Source organism: Ammodytes marinus (assembly GCF_949987685.1).
Source record: "Ammodytes marinus genome assembly, chromosome: 9".
Taxonomy (NCBI): Eukaryota; Metazoa; Chordata; class Actinopteri; order Uranoscopiformes; family Ammodytidae; genus Ammodytes; species Ammodytes marinus.
In genome coordinates, this window is record NC_137213.1 from 18,058,354 (window position 1) to 18,080,172 (window position 21,819).

At 41.6% G+C, this 21,819-nt stretch overlaps 1 protein-coding gene across 1 annotated transcript in view; it reads left to right on the forward strand.

The window, feature by feature from the left end:
• Positions 1-19,828, forward strand: part of gng12a (guanine nucleotide binding protein (G protein), gamma 12a) — a 35,703-nt gene extending 15,875 nt beyond the window's left edge. The window contains exons 2-3 of the mRNA XM_080033812.1: positions 17,047-17,155; positions 17,573-19,828. Coding sequence (XP_079889938.1) covers positions 17,063-17,155; positions 17,573-17,698 — 219 coding nt within the window. The 5' untranslated portion in view covers positions 17,047-17,062 and the 3' untranslated portion in view covers positions 17,699-19,828. The remainder of the gene's footprint in view (positions 1-17,046; positions 17,156-17,572) is intronic.
• Positions 19,829-21,819: the final 1,991 nt, after the last annotated feature.

Sequence of the window (21,819 nt, forward strand, 5' to 3'; positions counted from 1 at the left end):
TCCAGTTGCACAATGGGAAATGAATGATCCAGTCATGAGTTGAGCTTGACTCTTGCGAGGAACAAAAAATCAGGATAGTTTCAGCCGCTACTGCTTCAGTTTTGATTAAATATGTCTCTTGTAAGTCTTGTAAGTAAATTAAAGTATCACTTAATCACTGTAATGCTCCTTTAATTGGATCTTTTATATTGACAAGTGCAAATATAAATTAATCAGGGAATAACTCATAATACACGCATACATTTTCCTCTACATTGTTGTCAGATAGGTGGGACTTTCCACATTGGACAACACAAAGATGCTTGAAAGTTTTAACAATAACAGGAAAGTCCATTTCATTTGCCTCATTTTTTTCTCTCTGAACAATACAATGAAATGTTATGCTTTCAGTCCCTTTTTGAGTGTCATTCTTCCTGGTCTTGGCCTTTTGTCCTGAGTCCTGACCTTGTTCCTGGCCTTGCCCTGACACGGCACTGAAGGAACTTCAACATCGTAAATGGTTCATAAACCAGTCACCTGCACAGTAAATAGTTGGAGAGTTCATTCATTGTAAGAAGAATATAGCCATAAACGTATGCTCCTGATCAGATTGGAATGGGCAATTTATCAGTTGAGATTAACTTAAAGAGATCCTATTATACTACTTTTCTGGTCTTCATTTCTTGTTAAAAACTGCTATAGAGCAACCTGACACGAATCACATCACAAAAAACTATGTAGATTTTCGGGACACTCTTCCTCTTACCCTAGCGAGCACAGCATTCTCTCTCTACACACTGCTTTGAGCTTCTCCGCCCCTCCCCCCCCTGCTGCAAACCCCACTCCGTTGTGATTGGTTACCTTCCTTCCAGCAGCGGGAAATTTTAAGGAAGGTGGGGGCATGCCGCAGGAGCTTGCCTGAGCGGCAGCATTACCATATATGGCAACATGACAGAAACGACCCCAGCGTGACAGACACAACCCGGAAATTTAAACAAGTTCGGCTCGACCGGCTGCCATAGTTTTTAGTGCTCTGCATAGCCACCCCAGACGGTCAGCAGGGAATATGTCGAAATGCATGTACGTAATTACTTGATACTCTAGTATGGTTAAACATGACTATAAATAATTATAACAATGTTTATAGGTCATAAAAGTCGAAAAGTATCATATGTCCTCTTTAATTAATACTGTTTGCACCCGCGTCAATGCTTCCTTAATGTCACAAATGTGCAACTATCACTATGACTGTTGCATTTTTTCAATATAGCTTGAGGAAAATTTGTCATCAGTACATTCTTCTACAGACACTTTCCACCAACTCCTTCCTGTTTTGTGTGTGTGTGTGTGTGTGTGTGGGTGGGATACTCCTCATGCAATTTTGTCTCGAGTGGTCACTGTCACTGGTCACATGCGGTAATCTCATGCCTGTCATTCTTGTCCTTGTCTGTTCAGAAATGTCCCTCGCTTGCAGATAATGTGGATGGTTGGATCCTGAACGACACGCAGTCAGTGCCTTTTTAGATAAAGACACCATGAGACCGGGTGACTGTTTGTCCATCACACCTTAAGATATCCCACGCTTCCTGTAGGCTGAAGGAAGGAATGCTCAGGGGTTTCCCAGTGGCTTCTTTGTTTTCAGCATTGTGAGGCTTGTTTTTAGTGTGTCTTAGGCCCTGTTCTCACGGCAACACGAAACGGTGCAAACGCGGAAAAATTCCCGCGGTTGCACTATATCATGTACATGAAAACAGCAAACGCAGGCATGAAACCGCAAGTTTTTGAGATCTACTCCCAGGGAGGATTTTTTGGAAAACACAACGGTTTTGGTTTCTTGTAAACACCGAAACCATTTCCCCTGATAACGCTGACGTCACGGCTCCACTTCACGTATGCATAGTCTATAACATTTGCTGTCAAAATACCCACACGCGAGTTATAAAGTTAGAAGACAACATAACATGCACGGTGTCTCTGCGGCACCATTACTGTGATCAGCGGAGAGTGTCGTGCAGGGCTCAAATATAACACTCGCCAATTTAGTCTATAGTCTATTAGTAAGTTATTGATACCATGCAACCGCCGCGCCACTTTGTCTGGGGAAAGATTTGTGCTCTGCCGGTTTTTCTAGCAAAATAAACGTGTGTAGCTTCTATATTCCAGGGACACGGCTCTCTACATTAAAAAACACTATCCATAGTTCGCAGCGGTTAAGTTACTGTTACTGTTCAACAAAAGGAGCATTAAGGCTACGGCTTCACAGTAAAAGCATGTCACTGGCTAAACATTAATAGCATTTCACTGGACAAACGTGAGTTGACTTTTATTTTGACGTACGCCTAACAGGAAAGATAGCCACTCACAAAGCCCCTTCACTACCAGCATGACTTCTATTTTCACGAGTTCAATGGATGAAATAAGAGGACAGAAAGCTTGTAATTTACAATACTTGTAACCCCAAGCTTACACCAACCGCTTTATGAACGTTAGTGGCATTAATTTTCGGTTACAGTAAGGTTTTATGCATCAAATTGTACCGGAAAAGCTATCTACTACTACCTTGTACCGCCAACTGCTGGCATGGCATGCTTACTACAGCGATTTCGTCCCGTTTTCTCTGAAAACATGTGTACGAGTGAAGATGTCAGATAAATTGTGTCTGAACAGGGTTTTTTTTTTAAACCAAAAACGGGGAAACTGTCACGTTTTCACCGTGAGAACAGGGCCTTAGAGTGTCCTATTGTTCAAAAGAGACTAAATCTTCCGTCTCAGGGGTAGTTTATGACTCTGGAGCTATTAAAACCAAATAGAAGGTGTTTTGGGTTTCACCTCTCTCATAATCTTCTGTTACTGCGATCCCTGTATCTTATCTTAAGTTCCGAAGTTGTCGAACAAGAAAGGGAAACTGCAAAGACTCCGGAGAGAAAACGATACCTAAACTATCTATGTTGGCCTTTTGAACTCTGAACTGAGGGAACAAAGATCAACCGTTTGTAGACAAATACATTTCACCCTCAGAGTGACAGACCAGAGTAAGTCTAGCTACTCAAATATCCACTGATCTAAAGCGGCGGTGCTAAACAAAACTTTGACTAATGCCTGGCGGTGCAATCGGGGAGATATGCACGCTCTGATTTGTATTTATTAGTGGTATAGCTGTTGTTGCAATATAAAACAATGGACAAACTTCAATAATAACACAGTAGTAAAACAGAATAATTGTGAACATCAATGCACAAATCTACGCATAGAAACATACACATATGATGATGTTCCAACTGTTTTTTACACTAATGTGCCAGTCAGAGTTACAAAGCGTCCCTAATACTTGACGTGGAAGGTTAACTGCAGTCCAATCCCAGATTTGTACGGTCTAGGTTTTGAGTTACAGGCCAGCACTGGTTAGCCCACTTTGATAACATTTGTGGCCGCAACATTAGAAGGATGAATGATACGCGATCTGGCCGTTATTGTGCTTCACTTCCTCACAGTGACCGAGGTAACATTCTTTCTCCCTGTTTGTGACAGAGAGCGACAATGGAAGGGTTTGCTTTGTCCCACCACTAAATAAGAAATAAGAGAGCACTGCCTGCAATCGCCATGCTTATGTTCTGGTTATTCTAGACATGTGTCGCTGAAAAGGAGAAGATCACTGCAGCCTTTCTTCTTCAACCTGCTCGATTAACGTTGTCTCATGGTCGAAGGGCACTCCTGGCATTCCAAAACACAATCTGACCAATCCCAGTTCTTGTTGTTTCCACATGGTGTCTCTGTAGCCACTTGAGGCCTGACATGTATTTTAGATTCTTTGAAGAGGCACACGTCAGTGGCTCCACGTTGGCTTCAAAGCAATGCTGTAATTCCTTGAAACGGAAATACTTACTGTATCTATTTTAAGGGCATTCTTGTGTCCTCCTAACGGGGAGTAATATTAATATTCTATTTTCTGATGTCATAGAAAGCTCTATCTGCTCTCTCTCTCTCACCCCCCCCCCCCTTCCTGACAGAGGAAATCTGGCAGTCTGCATTTTTCCACCACTAATCCCTCTGTCCTGTATAACAGCATCAGTAGCTGCTGTCCATTGACTGATTCCACAAATATATACTTTCCAAATAGTACTGAGCTAAGCCAATAGACACATATTGTGTCTACCCAATATCATAGCTTTAAACAATAAGGTCTGCAGTGCCTACCTAAATATCATAAAAGGCTAAATATCCACTCACAAATATGGACTTTGCACCTTCTGACTCATACACATACGCAATATTATTTCTCACACATGCACAACACACCCCATCCCTATTCCTGTCTTACTCTGACTAATCCCATTTCCTCTTTACTTGATAAAACCAACCCTCCTTTACGACCTTCATTTTGTTTTCTAATGAGCCGAGTGACGTCCGAGCCGTTATAAATTATTCCAGCCGTACATGCTGTCGTTGAACCCTTCCCACTACATCTCCATCAGGGAGGAGGAGCTGCATGATGGACAGCTAGCAACACTACGGACCTTTGGCCTTCTCTTTTTCACCTTAGCTGCAGTGCTATAACGTACGTGTGGTGGAACCAGCTCAGGGGTGGAGGCTGGAAAGACTGAATACGTTTGTTTATTGTTCCATATAGGCAGGGCAGTGTTGGATGAGTGATGCAGATCCATTGTGCAGTATCTCCCTGCCCTCGTCATGAATAGTAGCTTTCAGAGGCAGGAGGGACAGAGACGAAAGGCAACCCTCTCACAATAGCTTTAAGTTTTTATGGCGTTCCTGTCGCCGGCAGCAGACTTTTGGCACGCAACCAAATGCAACATACACACAGCTGCACAGCTTGCTTTTAGCTGAACTCTCTCCCTCTCCCTCTTCCTCTCCCTCTCCCTCACACACAAACTCTTATCTCTCTTGCAGTCTCGGTCACAAATGCACGTCTTTTTTTCTACAGCCCCACCATTCATTCCTTCCCAGCGTACATTTCCAGCAAACTCCGCTCGGCTTGCACTAAGCTTTCTTTTGTGCATTTTTTTTTGTGACAACAATGCCGTTTGTTTTCCGAGTGGCAGAGCAGAGAGACGCTGCCTGGCAGCCTCACTGCCTAGGTCGCCCGTGTCTCCTGCATGTCAGCCTCTGTGCGTCTGCAGTGACGTCTGAAGGGCATTATCTGCCATAGGCCTCTGTTTGTTTTGGGCTGCTCTGGGCCTGATAATGGGCCATTACTGGGGGAACCAGAGGCTCATAGGCACCTCAGTGGAAACTGCAGAGACCTTGCTAATCTGGACGATACCCAGCTGGCATCCAGTTTGGTCATACTTAGCTACTGTAGGAGTAGTTGTTAGCTGAAACCTGCTCAACTGCAGCCAGCAATAACCCAGACCTGTTGGCTATTTTTAGTCCAAAACCCAAGCTGTGAATGACGTCACGGAGGCGCTGGCTGACCTCTCTGTCTGTTTTTGTATTTCTCTCAGGTGTTTTGCATCCCGTGCGTAAAGCCACGAGTGGTGTCTGAATACCTGTTGGGCATCGACAAAGTCTTACGTACATTATTGGCTCATTACCTCCAGACCTTTCCCTTGAAAGGAATGAAGGATTGACATCAATGGAACGGAGGAACGTCTCCTAGTCACTGCTGTCACCCTTTGCCCTACATGTCAGTCTGTCTTTGTGCCTCTTGAAGTTGCACCCTGTCTTCCCATTGAAAATGTAAATAAGACCCTTGTGGTGTTTTGCATTTTAGTGCTAAATCATTGTGTCCTTTTCTTGACAACCTGCACTACACAGTAAATAAGACGGCTGATATGAAAACATGGTAAAATCCCAGCCCAAGACTGTCATAGGATGTTCATTCTTAATGTATAATGTTATGCATTGTTTAATGTGTGCAAGGATTGTATGCCTTATTAGAGGGCAGACCGGATTTTAGGCATAAGAAATAGGAATCACATGTAACAAAGGTTGGGTACGTTACATTCATGCAGCCTCAATGCCTTAAACCAATGTGATGCCTTGGATGGTAATGCATTTGCCATTAAACTGCAGCATGATTCCCTACATTGACTATCTAGCAATTATGTTGCTCCTAGGCTGACCTGCTACTCTACTCCACTACAGGTGGCATTTAGACCTTAATATGCCTAGACTACACTTACACTACATTCCACATACCACTTAAACCGCACTGCCACACCACATTTAGGATTACACAGCTGATAATCTGCAATCTCAACGATAGGCCGACATAATGGCTGATCCTGCTAGCTTCAAATGTCCTCCTCAGCAATCCAGGAGACATACTTTACCACCAGACTCACTTGTGCGTAGAGATAGGTGAAAAAAAACAGGTCAAGGACAGAAGTTCTGCTTTAATTTCTAATGGTGTGAAGATGCACCATTACTTCCTCTGCAAAAGCAAGTGACCGTGCATGTGCATCTGTCCATAGATGAAAGTAATTATTAGCTCGGGAAAAGAATTAAAGGACAACTGCAAGTTTTTTATGAAGTGCAATGAATCTCTGCTGCACCATTAAGGCCAGGACACACCGGCCAGATAATCGCCGTCGTAGTGTCGGTAGGGGGTCGGGACACGAATCTGTTTGGTGTGTGCCGTGACGTCGGCCGACGTAGAGGTCGTCGGGCTTGTTTTGAGCCGACTGTCTTTCATTTGGAGCAATTTGATTGGTGGAGGGCTAGCGAATCAGTGAAGCCCGGAAGTGAGGCGGGTAGCACAAACAGCTAACAACAGCTAGCCATCGTTTTAATGTGTTTGTTCGTTTTGAGAGTACTCACATGCATCAACCCTTGTTGACTGCTCGACACGATGCTCGACACTCTCTGCTAAAAATTGTGCTCTTATGGTCCATAAATATAAATACGTATTTCTATCTATGTTTATGCTCTACAGAGCTGTCCCATCATTTCCGGCTTTCGTATTTTTTCGGGCCACGATTAGCGCCGCCTGCTGTTGTGGAGATATTACGTCCCGCGCAAGCGCAGAGCGTACGGAAAATAAGCAGTCGTCTCGGTGTGTTTTTTGGCCGTGACGGGAAGACTGGAGCTTCCTGAAACGGCGACTCCATTTTTTGGGTAGTCGGAAGACTCGGAACGAGTCGGACTGGTGTGTCCTGGCCTTTACTCTTCAACTTTAAATAAGAAAACATTTGTTAAGTAATAAATTACACGTTGTTACCGGCTACAGATTGAATTATTTACCCATGTGAATTCTCGCCTCTGCTTAATCCTGGCATACCACAGTGTTGCCTGTCCCCTCTGTTATCACTGTTATCTGTCATTATGTCGGAGTCCCTGACACGCATGCTTCTGCTCCTTGGTAACAACCACTGTATGTTCACACTATCCTGTTCTGAATATCATCATGTCTAAGTACACTGATTAGCTTACCGCGCATGCTATCTAATGGCTGTGCTACCCTTATCTGACTTTACTTGTAGCTAAGTGTTTTTGAACTGAGATCATAATAACTTGGGTTGTCTGCAGAAAGGCTTGTCTGTCAGCCATCTAGTCTTTGCTTAAAACAAGGAATCATTCATAGTTTATTTGGACAGGAATGAACCTCAAGTAATTGCGCATGCATTTAGGATTTAGAAATCATGCAGAAATGGGTCCGGTCTAGTCTTGTGTCTAGACACTGTGGGACTGTGCAACAGTATGCTAGATAGTTTTTTTCCTCATCCTGTCGTGTCAAGCCATAGACTTTACAGGATTGTGCAGTTTGAAAGTTAGAATTTACTGTATGAGGGTTTAAGTTCAACTGAAATGTTTTCATGGTGATGCTGAAAAAACAGATTTGTGTTATTCGTAGTTGCTGCATGTGAAATCCAGACAACTTTCCATTAACCTTTTACACCATGTAGTAGCTTTTTCTGGAAACGTTTGCTTACACCCCCTCAGCCAATCAAAATCAAGTATCCGTGCAGTCCAGCTTAGAGAGCTCTGAATTTCCCAGTATTCCCTTTGTACTGAGTGTTCAGCCAGTGGCCTGCCTGGGTGGGGTTGCGTCACGCGTCAGCTCTGCTTATCTCAGCGGCCATACCTGCAGCTCTGGGGTGGTGGTGCTTTAGCTCAGTGTGTCTCATTATAGTTCCTCCTAAAAGCACACTATCTGGTTGTTATGCTTCTCTTAGCTGTATCTTCCTCACTGTGTGTGTAGACTGCACTTGCATGCAACTGATGCTCTTGTATACACTGCCTGTCATAACATAAAAGTAAACATCACTGATTAATATGCCCTTTTCTTTATTTTTATTAACTGATTAGTTATTAAGTCTATGTGAAGGAGGTGCCTATCATCACAAGTTCTAAAGAGTCCAAGGTGACATCTCCAAATGTATTGTCTTGTTCAACCAAGAACAAACCAAAATCCTCAGATACTAAGTTTACCCTGATATGAAACGGATAAAAGCAATCTAGCAATTATTATTTATTTTGCACTATTATTTAAGAGGAATTATGACATCCTATCCTCAGGGTCCTCTAGACTCTATGGGGTTTTGTTTTGTCCTGGTAAACAAAATGATCATGATATGTTCAGTGTCAACTACAAAGCAATGGCTGTTAAAGGAACCAGGGAAGCCACAGTTCTCTTTTCTGGTGGTGGGAAAGTAGTGATGTCACCCTGGTGGTTCTCACAGAATGAGCGAGTGCAGGCCCTTACCGTCTCCTCCCGGCCTCACCCTTTCTCTATTCACAGACCAACAACAGTCAGCAGCCAGAGTCTCTCCCTCTGATCCATAAACACAATCCCACTTTACTCAGCAGCAGCAGCAGGGCTGACGACTGAGCATTATTGAGTTTACTAAGCACGGTAACCGAGTGAGAACAGGCCGGTGTTTATAGTAAAGCAAGAGGAGACTGCACAGTAGTACTGATCTCATCTCATCTGCGGTGAACTCCGGTGCAGGGTCATGTTTTAGGTGTAGCGAGAGACCGTTTTTCATTCAGCTGGAAAAGTGCTGACTGGCAATAGAGAGTATGAGAAGGGCTACTTTTAGCTTCGCCTGCAGACTGGAAAACTCCTGGTTGCAGACAGAGAGAGAGAGAGTGTGTGTGAGCACTGAGCAGAGGGGACAGGAGGGGGTTGGGGGGAGGGGGGGTGGCACATGAGAGAAATGATAGAGTGGTGCAGCGTGTGCGGGTACACAAGGGAGAACAACCTACTACCAACTTACTGGCTTGTGGCTAAGGCCCAACTCTTTGAACTCTCTTTTGTTCAAAGCACCAGGCAGACATCTGTCTAGACTCCAAATATCGCCTTTCCACCATCCACTGTTCTTCACTTCTCAGCTGGTAATATAAAGTCAGACAGACGCCAGGCATTATACTTTTTCTAACCTGATCATATCAAGTGTCACAGGGAATAAAAATGTCAACTTTGATTTAGCTTTTTAGCAAGTAGAATGATAAGGTTTCCTGTGCACCGACATTTATTTCTGCAGTCTGTGCATGAGGGCGATGCGTCTAATGACATGCTAGGAGCTCTGTGAGGCTAACATGCTTATGTTTAGCATGCTTACATTTGATAATTAGTACAAAACAAAATATGCAACAGAGGCTGATGAGGATGTCATAGTGTAACCCGTTCCTGGCGCTGGAAGTATAATATGATTAAATAAGGTTACTATATAAATGTTCTAATCAACAGGATCCTGAGTACTTAGCAGTTGAATGGTGAATTGGCTTTTTCTTTCTTGTATTCAAATATTTCCTCTAATTAGTTCTCTTTTCAATATGCACAACTTAACTGTTCATCCACAGTCTCAAAAACTCAATTAGTACCAATGCACTAATAAAAAACCTTTAAAGAAAATAATAAATGCAAATAAATGTACAGGCAAGAGCCCTTTAAACCTTTTCACATTAAATGTAAATAGTAAACTTAAATTGTATGCAGTTACCCTTTAACCCTTATTGGTGGTGGAAATTTGTGTATCTGGGGTCGCAATTCTGGGATAATTTTGGCTGTGATTGTTCCCTAGCCATAAAATTTGGTAAGGAGGTGTGTTTTTCAATGAAGTTTGGATATTCTGAGTTTCATCCATATCTACTTCATTTTGACTGAGTGAGATGTTTTTGTTACACTGGGACCGTTAACTACACGATTTGTACCATTGACTTCCATTATAACGACATTTTTTGACCCCCACCTTAAAATTAAAGTGAAAAAAAATTTTGACTGTAATTTTCCATATCTCTGTAGCAAACTTGATGAAGTTATGTAAAAATAAGGTCAATAAAAAAATGCCCCATTTTAGCCCCCCCCACTGACCTCTATGGTGACCCTTTACAACAAATCGGCATCCTTTTATAATTCATGGCTGCAAACCAATAAAAAAAATACAATAAAATGGTTTTGATGTGTAGTTAGTGAACACCTTTTTTAGTCAGAATGGTTGAAGTGAAAAAATATTTTCCAGGAGTCAGTCTGTGTGAACTCAAATCACATAAACTGAAATCCTTGTGTAAAAAGATGCCATTTCGTAAACTCAAAAAAAGCCACACACACAAGCACACTTTCACACACGCACTTACACATACACACACACTCACAAAAAAAAATAAAAGATGTTATTTTGTAGTTTTACTGAGTGGTTTTCATCATAAAAACTCATATTTTGATGATAAAAGAGGTGATAAAATGTACTATTCTCTTTCATTTTACCCAATTGCATTGTGTTTTCTGCAGTAAAATGGGAAATCAGAGGCAAAAAAAAGTTTCGTTATAATGTAAGTCAATGGTAGAAATCTAACTTTTTTTTATTCAATTTGACATTATTCAAAAAGTAATAATGCACCAAATTCAATTTTCTCACCTAGTATTCAGATGGGTGAGCCGGTGATACTATACCGGTGGTATATGATCGAAGCTGGCATCTAAAGGGTTAATTTTTAATTGTGATTAATTAAATCATGACATAGATTGAACAACAACCCCTTCATGAAAAAAATAATGCAGTTTTTTTCATCATTTTAATGCAGTTTAAAGGTCAAAATACACAAAATGTACTTAACGGTCCAAGTGTAACTTTATTTTAATAGGGCATAAGGGTTAAACATGAAATATAGGCAATGTTAACACACTTGAATAATGACACACCTCACATTGAAAGAAGTGCAATCTTGTGGTTAACCAGTTCAATCTTTTTAAATGTTCTCTAAATATACCAAGCGCTTGGGTTTGTATTAGTTGGGGCACATATGATGCGGCGACACTCTCTGTGTCGGAAACTCCACTCACGTATCCACCAGCTTGGCCGAAACCAACAAGCTGGGATGACGTCGAAACAATGGCGGTCAAGATGAAAAGATGGCAGCGTCAGCGCCGCGCTGGCGGTGAAACGATGGCAGGCAAGATGAAACATTTCAGCTCACGGTGAAAGGATAGCAGGCGAGTCGAACACGGATAGTCCTCCGGTGGGCAATGCAGGTCCGGCGGTGGAATTCCTTCTCACGAGGCAGCAAACAGCGTCCATCCAACACGGCACTTAAAGGCCTACTTCACCGGTGGGAATATGAAGGTGTATTGAATTCTGAGATCCTATGTAGTATAAATGTGCAAAAAAAAAAAAAAATCGGTTCATCCTAGCCTGAGAAAAGGCAGAAAGAGTGTTTTTTTTAACCCTATATTAATCTTACTGTGACATCACAGTAAGATAAATATAGGGTTAAAAAAAAAATTACTTTGTAAATATTACTGTGATTTCTCCTACTGTGACATCACAGTAATATTTACAAAGTAAGGTTTTTTTTTTAACCCTATTATATTTATCTTACTGTGATGTCACAGTAAGATTAATATAGGGTTAAAAAAACACTCTTTCTGCCTTTTCTCAGGCTAGGATGAACCAATTTCAATTTTTTTTGCACATTTATACTACATAGGATCTCAGAATTCAATACACCTTCATATTCAAACCGGTGAAGTAGGCCTTTAAGTGAAGTTTTTATTTCCCGGTGGAGCACTTTACTTTTAAAAGTCAACACTACACATTGTACACAAAGTTTATCCGTAAATGATATTCGTGCCCAATACTTGGTATTGCGTCTACGAATATCAACCTCCTCGTTTAACTAAGTTAGTCCTGCTCGACCACTTGCTGAAAGTCTCTCTTCCGAATGCGCACGTTACCGTTCTCACTTCCTCATTAAACTTGTACTCCCCAATAAGATGAGCTGTGATTCGCTAAGACCTCTTCATACATGAATCTTATTGGCTTATGGGTACTCAACTTAAAACACATTGAAAATAATTTACAAGTTACCAAAAAAAAACAATGTATTATGGAAAATGCAGTTTCCATTCAGTTTACCCATTTATAAAATAAACTATTTATTTATTAAGCAGTAATTACCCACATATTAAATAAATCACCTTGTATTTATTTAACTGTATTTTAGGAGGTCCCTACAATAGTATTTAGTATTGAGGAAAAGATGGTGGAAATACAAAGTTTTCATTGTTTTCAGCCATGGGGACCTAGCCTGGTGCTACCAGACCATCGTACTTCATTTCATTTGTACATAAGGTCTGGAAGTGCTGTAATTGGCAAACGTTCACTCATTTGGAGGCGGGTGTCTGTCGAAGTTTAAAACTATTGGATCTGCCCAGTGCCACTCTGGATTAGCCAACCAATCGCATCATGTTTGGTCATCACGTGTGTCATGAGCCGGCTTTTGATGGTGCCTTCCAGTTGGACAGGGAACTCGGAAATTTCCGACTTCACTACAATATTGTAGTCTATGAATCTACCGGTACCTGGCATCAGTAACTTGTTAGAGCCTAACGTTTAGTTATTTGGACGAGAAAGGTTTTAGGCGTCCATACTTTCGCGAGCAGATGCACTGGAACACAGACAGGTCGGAACTCGGAACTACCAAGTCGGAAATCTCCTTCTTCCGAGTATAAAGGAACGCAGCATTCAACTGAAACTGGAGCGGTCTCAGCCACTCGCTCTGTTCGCTGATTGGCACGATCGTAGATTCTCCGGAGAATCTGGGAAATGCGCTGTACACCCAGACTGACTACTGAAGGGAAAATGAAATTTGGCCGGAAGTAGGCGGGCGGGCGGAGCCAGGCTAATGGGGACCATGGGGACCTGTACAACATTTCAGTGTTCTTTGCAGATGTTTCCATGAATTTTTTTTTACATGTCTTTTTAGTACATTTTAAATCTCACGTGTTTTAGAAATTTGGAAGGTGTGCGCAATTCATCAGCTCCTCTGCGGCCTACCGTTATCAAACAATGTCATTCTTTAGGTCCGCAGGTGTTTATCTTAACAGAAGCCTAATTTCAGCCTTAGAGTACGTAACCCAAGATCTCTCCATCCAAGTTATGTGAGTTAATGAAGCCAGATGTTACATCTACAACCGAATACTCTACTTCTCAATTATAATTTTTCCCAAAATAGTGAACTATGGGTGCTTACCTTCTGTGTTTTTATAGCCCTCCTAAAAACCACTAAGAGAGGGTAGAAAATGACTGACTGATAATTTTGGGATGAAGTAAATGGACGGCTTTGGATGAGTGAAATGCACGATCTTTGCCAAGCTCTCATCACCTCATGTCAAGTCTTAAGTGCAGCCGGCAATAATTAAGCCTTAAAGCAGTTTATTTCCAGCGGTGTTACTTTATTACAAAAGCTCCTCCAGTGTGAAAAGCCTCAGACACTCGCTGGAGGGACCACACATACTGTACAGTTGACAGGACTGACTCTTGCCTCAGCCTTTTAATGGCGGCTGTTTGTGTTTGTCAGCAGCAAATTTAAAGAGTTTTCTTTTGGGTTTGAGCTTCCAGAATAGCAGCAGTGTAAAAGACACACACCGCTTTTCATCTCTGAGTGTTGGTGTTAACGGCACTGAGTCATAAAGGTTCCCTTTTCTTGGCACTTTGAACGCTGTGTTAATGTGTGGGGTTGGATTTGTGTGTGTAAGGTATAGAGCAGGGGAGGGGTTCTGTGCAGTAGGTGGTCCTGGCTTCTCTCTCTCTCTCTCTCTCTCTCTCTCTCTCTCTCTCTCTGTCTCTGTCTCTCTCTCTTGCTCTCTCTCTCTGTCTCTCTCACTGTGTGTGTATTGCTATAGGGTGGGCTTTTTTTGATCCCTGGAGGTAACTTGTCTCCTATATGTACACAGTGGTGCTTCATGCCACACAGTGGTGCTCACACACAGCGGTGCCCTCCCGTAGAGTTTCAGTCACTCTGATGCTGCTGGTAGTAGCTGGCATCACATCACAGGAGCTGCACAGTTTGACTGAGGTGACTCAGTGTGGATGGTTTGGCTGCAAAAATCACTTCTGAGAAAAGCGTGGGATTTAGGTGCCTGTACCTGCCCCTTCCTTCTACCCCACATGCTGGTTAAGCTGATATTTTGGCGCCAGGCAGTTGGAGACTATTAATTCTGTCTTTACTTGATCTTAAATTACACCTGTGATAAATGGAGACATGCAGCCTACACCGTAAAAAATATAAAAGTTTGGCAACCGTCTCTACTAGAAGTTTGAGTTTTCAGGCAAACTAAAACTCCTCAAAATTAAAAACTCTACAACATTATAATGACCGTCAGAACAGTGCTAACAGATTAGCTTGCTAGCGCGGTAGTGCGGTTGCTACACCTGTCAAGATACTCCTGTCTTGCAGGTTGAAGCAGTTACTCAAGAGTTTCCCAGCTGGCTACAGAGGAGCATCTGTTGTATTCAATGTCTTGTTCAAGGGCACATAAGCAGTGCAGAGGTCTTGGAATTTCTCCAGTTCAGCGTGGCTGAACACAGTTGATTCCTGAGTTTTTCCTTTTCTGCAGAAATTAAATTTGCTGTCGGCTGATAGCACTATTTAACTAGCCATGGGATTGTTATTTCTGAAGTTTCCATAGGGAATGCTTTTCACTGCAGGCCTGACGTGTGAAGGCTGTTTGCACATCTCCTTTTATCTCTAAATTCATTGTAGTACTTGATCAGCAGCTTCTGTACTGTGTTTGCACAGCGTGCAATTTATAAACTATGCAATCTGGCTTGCTTGGGAAAACCAGGAGGAAGTTATTTACTTGGCAGCAGGTAAATAACTGCTGGATTGCTGGGAAACCTGAAGTTGTAAGTGTCAGTGTAAAGAAGTTGGTGACTAAGCAGCATGCCAGTCAAAGAATAGAAACAAAGTAAACAATTAAAACAAGTAGTTATACTGATTTTTTCCTGCCAGCCAAGTGTTCATTACTGTTGCTAATGACTGACAGCATGACAGAGGTGATACCACCCGATATCTATTTTTGTTGTCTCCTGTAGAGTATTAGAGGAGGTTGTAAAAAGTGTAGTTGCTTCAACATAGAGAAAGGAGGCAACTTGTTATGGTTATTTGTTTTTAAATGTCTAAAGCACTAGTTGTGCACAGCGTAATACAGAACCTAACTCACTTTAATAAACACATTTGGCACTCAGCCTGCATTAGTTCAACTGAAAGACCTCCTCCTGACTGTAGAGGTAAATGCCCTCACTCATCATGTGTGAAGGATTGTTTTGCCCTCTTCTGCCGGGATGGCTCCCCTTTATGACTAAGCTGAGAATGTTTCCTAAGAAAGATTGGTCCCTTTGCATTGTGCCGCATGATCCTTTCATGTCTCCCTTTCATGTTATCAATAACATTAAAGCTCTTTGAGTCATCCCTGGCTGTGTTTCCCTTCCAGTGATTACTCCAGTGATTGCTTTTCTTTTGATGGAAATAAAACACTTTAATCAGGCATTCCCCAGCAGAAGTCTGAAAATGGAGGGTTTTCCTTCCTGTCCCATTTTGTTGTTTTGCCTTTATTCCTCCCTTCCTCTGTGTTTCTGAAACTGAAGCTGTCTGTAGGGGCGACATCCTGCAAAGTACACAGGGTGCAGACAGGGTTAAAAAAAACATAAAGGGAATGCATGTAACTCTCAACTGTTGCATTTGCTCCACCTTACCATACATCCTTTTCTATTTATGGTCACTGTGCCGGATGCCCGATTACACAAGGCAACAATTCTAACTTGAATGAAGTATTTCATGCATTTATTCACCCAAATATTGAAATTAAAGATTTGCAAAATCACTGCAAACATTCTGACAATACCCAGATGGAACTAAAATATACTAACTGTATACTTAATTGTTAAGTCATGCGATTTCTTTTCCATCATTTTTTGGTGAAGAGATAAACCTTGAGCATGAAGTAGCTTTTCTTGTCAATTTCACAATATACTTCTGAGAATGTGTGCTCCAAGCTTCCTGTTCCCCGCTGAGAAATGTTTTGATGAAAGCATAGTGTGTCACAAGATGGCATGTGTGTGTTTGCGTTGCAGGGAAAACTGTGTGATTGTATGAGAAACGCACACACATGGCAATAAAACAGAAGTAAGAGTGCAGTAGCAGGGGAGAGACGCAGGAGAGTGTAGGATGTGTCCAGGCTTGTTCCCATCCTGTCTGTAAATGATTAGTAGGAAGTGGAATCCCAACTCCAACCCACAGCAGAGCCCCAACACTTCACTCCCATACATCAGCCTGTCAGCCACATACACTTCACAACACTCAAGTCTTTACATTACTGTGGCTTTATGCATAAATATAGATATCCTGCAGTCTCATTGTTGTCGTTAGGCACCAATCAGCAGAGCTCATAGTGTACTCACTTAAACAATGCATTACTGTCTGGGAGCAGGGGCAGTGCACTGCCTAAAGGCTTGCAAAAGAGACTCTAAAAACCCCCCAAAAAGGACAAAATACTCTGAAAATCCAAAGAATTTGCATATGTCTGGGTGTGCCTAGGCTTTGTTGTGTGTACCTGTTGATGAAAGGAGACATTGTTATTGAACAAGCCTTTCGAGGAAGAGGAAGTTTGGAATAGGAGTCGTTGACCCTTATTTAACCGACAGCTAAATGAGTTACAACACACACACCTGCAGTACAGGGAGTCCATTCAATGTACTGATGTACTGACTGACAATGTGTGTTATTCTTCCTTTGAGCCTCATTACGTCTTTTGCAAAACCTGCTGTATGCCAAAGTCTCATTCTGTGCCTTGTTGCTCAAGCGTTGCTTTGTTGTTCTGTGTTACAGTGTTGCATAGCCCAGGATGTCTTCGAAGGCCCACAGTTCCAATAACATCGCCCTTGCACGGCGGACAGTGCAGCAACTGAGAATAGAGGCGAGCATTGAGAGGATAAAGGTAGAGTGCAACAATAAACCATTGGCAGCCAACCTCCATGCACCCTATTCATTGTGGCACTAAATCCAGTGTTTTGTTTCTAATTATTTCATCCATGTTAGATGCATGCTATTCGAGTTATTATAAAGTTTATACAAATAAAATCAAATACAAATAAATCCACCTTTTTAAGACATAAAATTATTGATGTTTGTGCAGAATTATATATCACTAAGAAGAACTATAAGGGTTTATTTTAAATAACATCTCCCGTGTGTGATTGGCTGCTCCTGCTCTGAGCACGATGTGATCAAAAGTTACTTGTTACTAGTTGGTTCTTGACAGCATCTAATTTGTCAAGGTGTATTGAATGCTGGCTCCGTTTACCATTGGATTGACTAACTTCCACTGTGTCTTTGTTTCCTGTTGTTCCTGAAGGTATCCAAGGCTTCTGCAGACCTTATGAACTACTGCAGTGAACATGCCAGGAACGACCCTCTCCTTATGGGTATCCCCACTTCAGAAAATCCCTTCAAGGACAAAAAACCCTGCACTATATTGTAGTGGATGCCACTAAGCCTTTATGTGTTTGTTTTTGTTGGGCTTATTAATGTTGCTGTATTCTCTTTTTGTCGGGAGGAGTGAGGGGGGGAGGGGACTGTGAATCATATCATTACCATGTGTTCACCTGTTCTGTTAACAATTCAACCCACTAGTTTATCAGAAACAGTGATTCCTAATGAGCAAAGAAAGCAAGAAAGCCCCACCAGCCTGTACTGTTCTCTGAAACTATTGACCCTAGCAGTGCCGCAATTCATTTTGAGCTCTCTGACCACTAAACAACAAACAAACTAGACTTTGGCTGCATGAATTTTAATGGCATCAGGTACGTAAATGTTGCTGGAATAATAATCAACAGCATCAGCCAATCAGTGTCTGATGGTTGTAACAGCACTGGCACTCCTCAGTTAAGGGATTTCATCTTTCCTATGTAAACAGTCTCATCTCCACTGGGCTGTGACTGTTAATATTAGTATTAGTTATTGCTTTGCCCTATGTGTATTCATGCAGCCAAAGTTTCCCTTCAGTCCTTAAAAAGCCTATCCATTTAAAGATGGATAATAACTGCTCTTATTATGCGGCTTCTGACTTCATTCCCAACAGTATTTCACAGATTTTGATAAAAATGTCGCTCTGTCTGATGTTTGCTTTCAGATATACTCACAGTATTCTGTAACCCAACACAGCTGCAGCAGCTCTGTCTGCTCCACGACATCCATTCCATTGTATTCCCTGCCTGGTATTTGCAGTGTGATCATCGCGATACAGTGTTGTCTCTAGCTGATTAATGAAGAATAGTGTTGACATCAATTCTACATGCATCCATCTACATGTATTTACATGTATTTCATCTAATATCTTTGCTCAGACTCAAGCCATTGGGATAAATATGACCCCAGTGCTGTGATGCTTTTTGAAAATGTGTCAGCTGTACATGCAAAATAGATGGATTGAAATGCTTGATCACATTATTGCAGTGCAGAAATACATATGTTTTATTATTTTTACTGAAAGTGTTAGCTGACATTGTTTGTAGAGCGACACTGTAGTGCAGACCCTTGGACCAAGCCAAACCAGTGATACTGCATTTCAAAACATCCCAACATGGGTCTATTTTTAGCCATTCCTATTGAAAACTTTCTGTGGTACGCTATTTTTGGGAGCGCCAACGCAAAACACTGTGAACCACGCCGCCTTGCTCATCACAACAAGTGTCTCAGTCGAGCGAATATGCACACCGCTCAGACGTCTTACAGTGTTTTGGCTCAAGTGTTGTAGGTACTGGTACATAATGGTAGTGTGCATTAATGGTAAAAACCACTCTCCCAAGACTGATGTCAAATTATTCACGTTCCCCAATTTGAATTCCAACTTTTGTTTTTATCTTCAGTCTTACGTGTCATGTTGGGATTCTCCAGTACAGGGGAACATATCTGCCCTGGTCTTTTTTATGGTCAATTTAACAAATAACATAATAGATAACTTAAATTTAACAATTATTACACTCTAAAGCCTTACTTATGTTTGCCTTGTATCATGAGGAGAACTCTTAATGGGAGCGCATTCTTTAAACCAGATGTTTCTTTTAAAATGTTTTTAATCTGTAGGATGAAAGTTGATTTGTAACCATATTGTGCCATGTGTTCCTTTGTCTGTGTGTCACTAGCAGAACATGTTAGACCGTGTTTCCCTAACCTGGTGCTCTGCTTTTTCAGCTGTTCTGATATCGTTGCCTTCTCCCAAAGGGTACTTTCAGGTCTTCAAATCAGCAAGATCTGGTGTTATTAGCCACTTTTTTTTTTATTTCCTCCAACAGTCTTACTTGCAATAAATCATTCCTGTATGCCTCTTAAGGAAGAGTTTGGATTAGCACTATTGCTAGTTCACATCAGCACTGCCAAATCATGATTTCTGTTCATTCAGCAAAACTCTGTAACGGCCTTATTGTACCAATTGATAGATTAATTTAACTGCCAGAATCTGCAATTTGATAAATTGTCTTTATTAATATATCAACCTTTGTACGAAGACCTAACTAAGATTAATAAAGTGAACCATTGCTACAGTACAATCCTGTGCTATTATCTCAATAAAGATGTGTTGTGCTTGTGCTTGCACAGCAGAAGATTTGAACTTGAAGTTGCTGCCTCATTTCATCATCCCCACATTTACACTATTCAATCTAGAACATGGATTTTGGTATTTGGTTGTTCAGATGGAGCCTGACCAGAGAGACCTGCCCACAGTGTATCTCAGGCCATTTCCTCTCATTAGTGCTTTATTTATATCTCACTTGGGATGGGAGAGACCTCGGGCCTCTCAGCGTGGCTGTCAAGAAACCAGAGAACACAAGAGGGCTAAATATAGAGAAACCCTGATTTCCGCTCTTGGAGTGTAGAGTAACTATTTTAGGAAGAGGTCTGCTAAGCCTGAGAGTCTTGTTTTCATTCTCCGTCGGTGGCCACTCGGGCCTCTCTGACCTTGTTTCGGGGCCAGCCGGTGGATGGGACAGCTTGTTCAAAATTTCTGCGACAACACACAATGGGAAGATCATGCAGGAATAATACTCATTGTCACCTATTGTTACAACTGGTAAAATACTGCACTGGATATGACAGTTCTCCCACTGACATGATGAAATGCCATGGCCACCTATTATTTATTGTTAAGGACTGCTTAAGATATGAATAGACTCTGCTTTCCTCCCGTTGTTTTCTCACAGATTGTGTTTTACATCAAATGATCAAATGCCGCTGCAGGAAAAAACAGGTGCGTTTGCATTGTGCAGTCTAAAGAAACACCTTCATTGAGTGCCAGAAATGGTGCGCACATAGAAACATCATAATGCAATGCCTTTTGAGCCTACTTTTTAACCAGAAAGGTCTCTGTAGATGCATTTTCTGTTATGCACAAATATGATAGGGAGTGCCTGGATGTTCTCTGTAAGCATGAATGCCCATGAAGACCTGTAGCACGTCCCCCCACCACCACAGTACAGGCTCTGCAGTAATCCCAGTTTGTCATTGTGCAGCAATGTGAGAATCACAAGGGAGCATATGGCCAGCGGCTGGCAGGCCCGGCTCACTGACCATGTGCCTCGCTGTGGAAATGTGCCCTGGCAGTTACAGTGTCAGTGTGTTGGAATGTGCTGATGTGGGGAGAGGAAGGGGAGGGAGGACTGGGGGCTGACAATGCGGGCTGCAGTGGCACCTCTGTTCCTCTGGTGGACACAAAACAGACATTTGAGCCCACTTTAACTCAGGCAGCCAACACTCCCGTTGATTCCCAGTGTCATGTCTAGCTTATATTACCCACCCAGAGACAGTGGGGTAAAGTCACTAAGTACATGTATTCACTTTACTTTTGAGAAACAGATCAAAGTGTAAAGATAATGCATGCCTATGTATGGCATTCCCTGCATACCCACTTAGGTGTTCCTGATTATGCTTTTGATTATGGGATTTAAGTGTGTACACCGTGTGCAAAAAAACATTATACATATTTAACTTCTCCTGCTATTAAAAACTCACATAAAGCATTTCATGGTTAATGTAAGCATGACATATGCACTTTCTGGTTTAACACTCTGAAAGGGGCCATTTTATATTTCCCTACCCATAAAAGGGCTTTTTGCCACTATGAATTGCACACTTTAAAGTCCAACCTAAAATGGAATGTGGATTATATTTTCTACAATAAAGTACATTTTAGATTAGATATAGGATGTCGCTAACATAATAAATCAGTTCAAGTTTTGATTCATTGATTTGCAGCAAAGGAAGACCGATATTTTCTTGTTGCATGTCACATAGTATATGACATAACATTCTATGTTCTGTACATTCTATGGTTGATTTTCCCTTTATTCTGTTATGCATTTTCCGTGCAACAAGTGAATTGCATTTACTATGTTCTTAATCTCTGGGACAATATGTTCTTAATCTCTGGGACAATGGGTAAGTACAACGTATATTGCTTTTCTATATATACATTATAGAGCTGACTCAGTTATACAATGGGTTCCCCAGGTTGCACTATTTATAACCCTTCTAAGTTCAGCAAGATGTATCAGATCAATGAATTCTGTTCTATTTAAAAAAAAATCTGATAAAAAGATAGTGCTG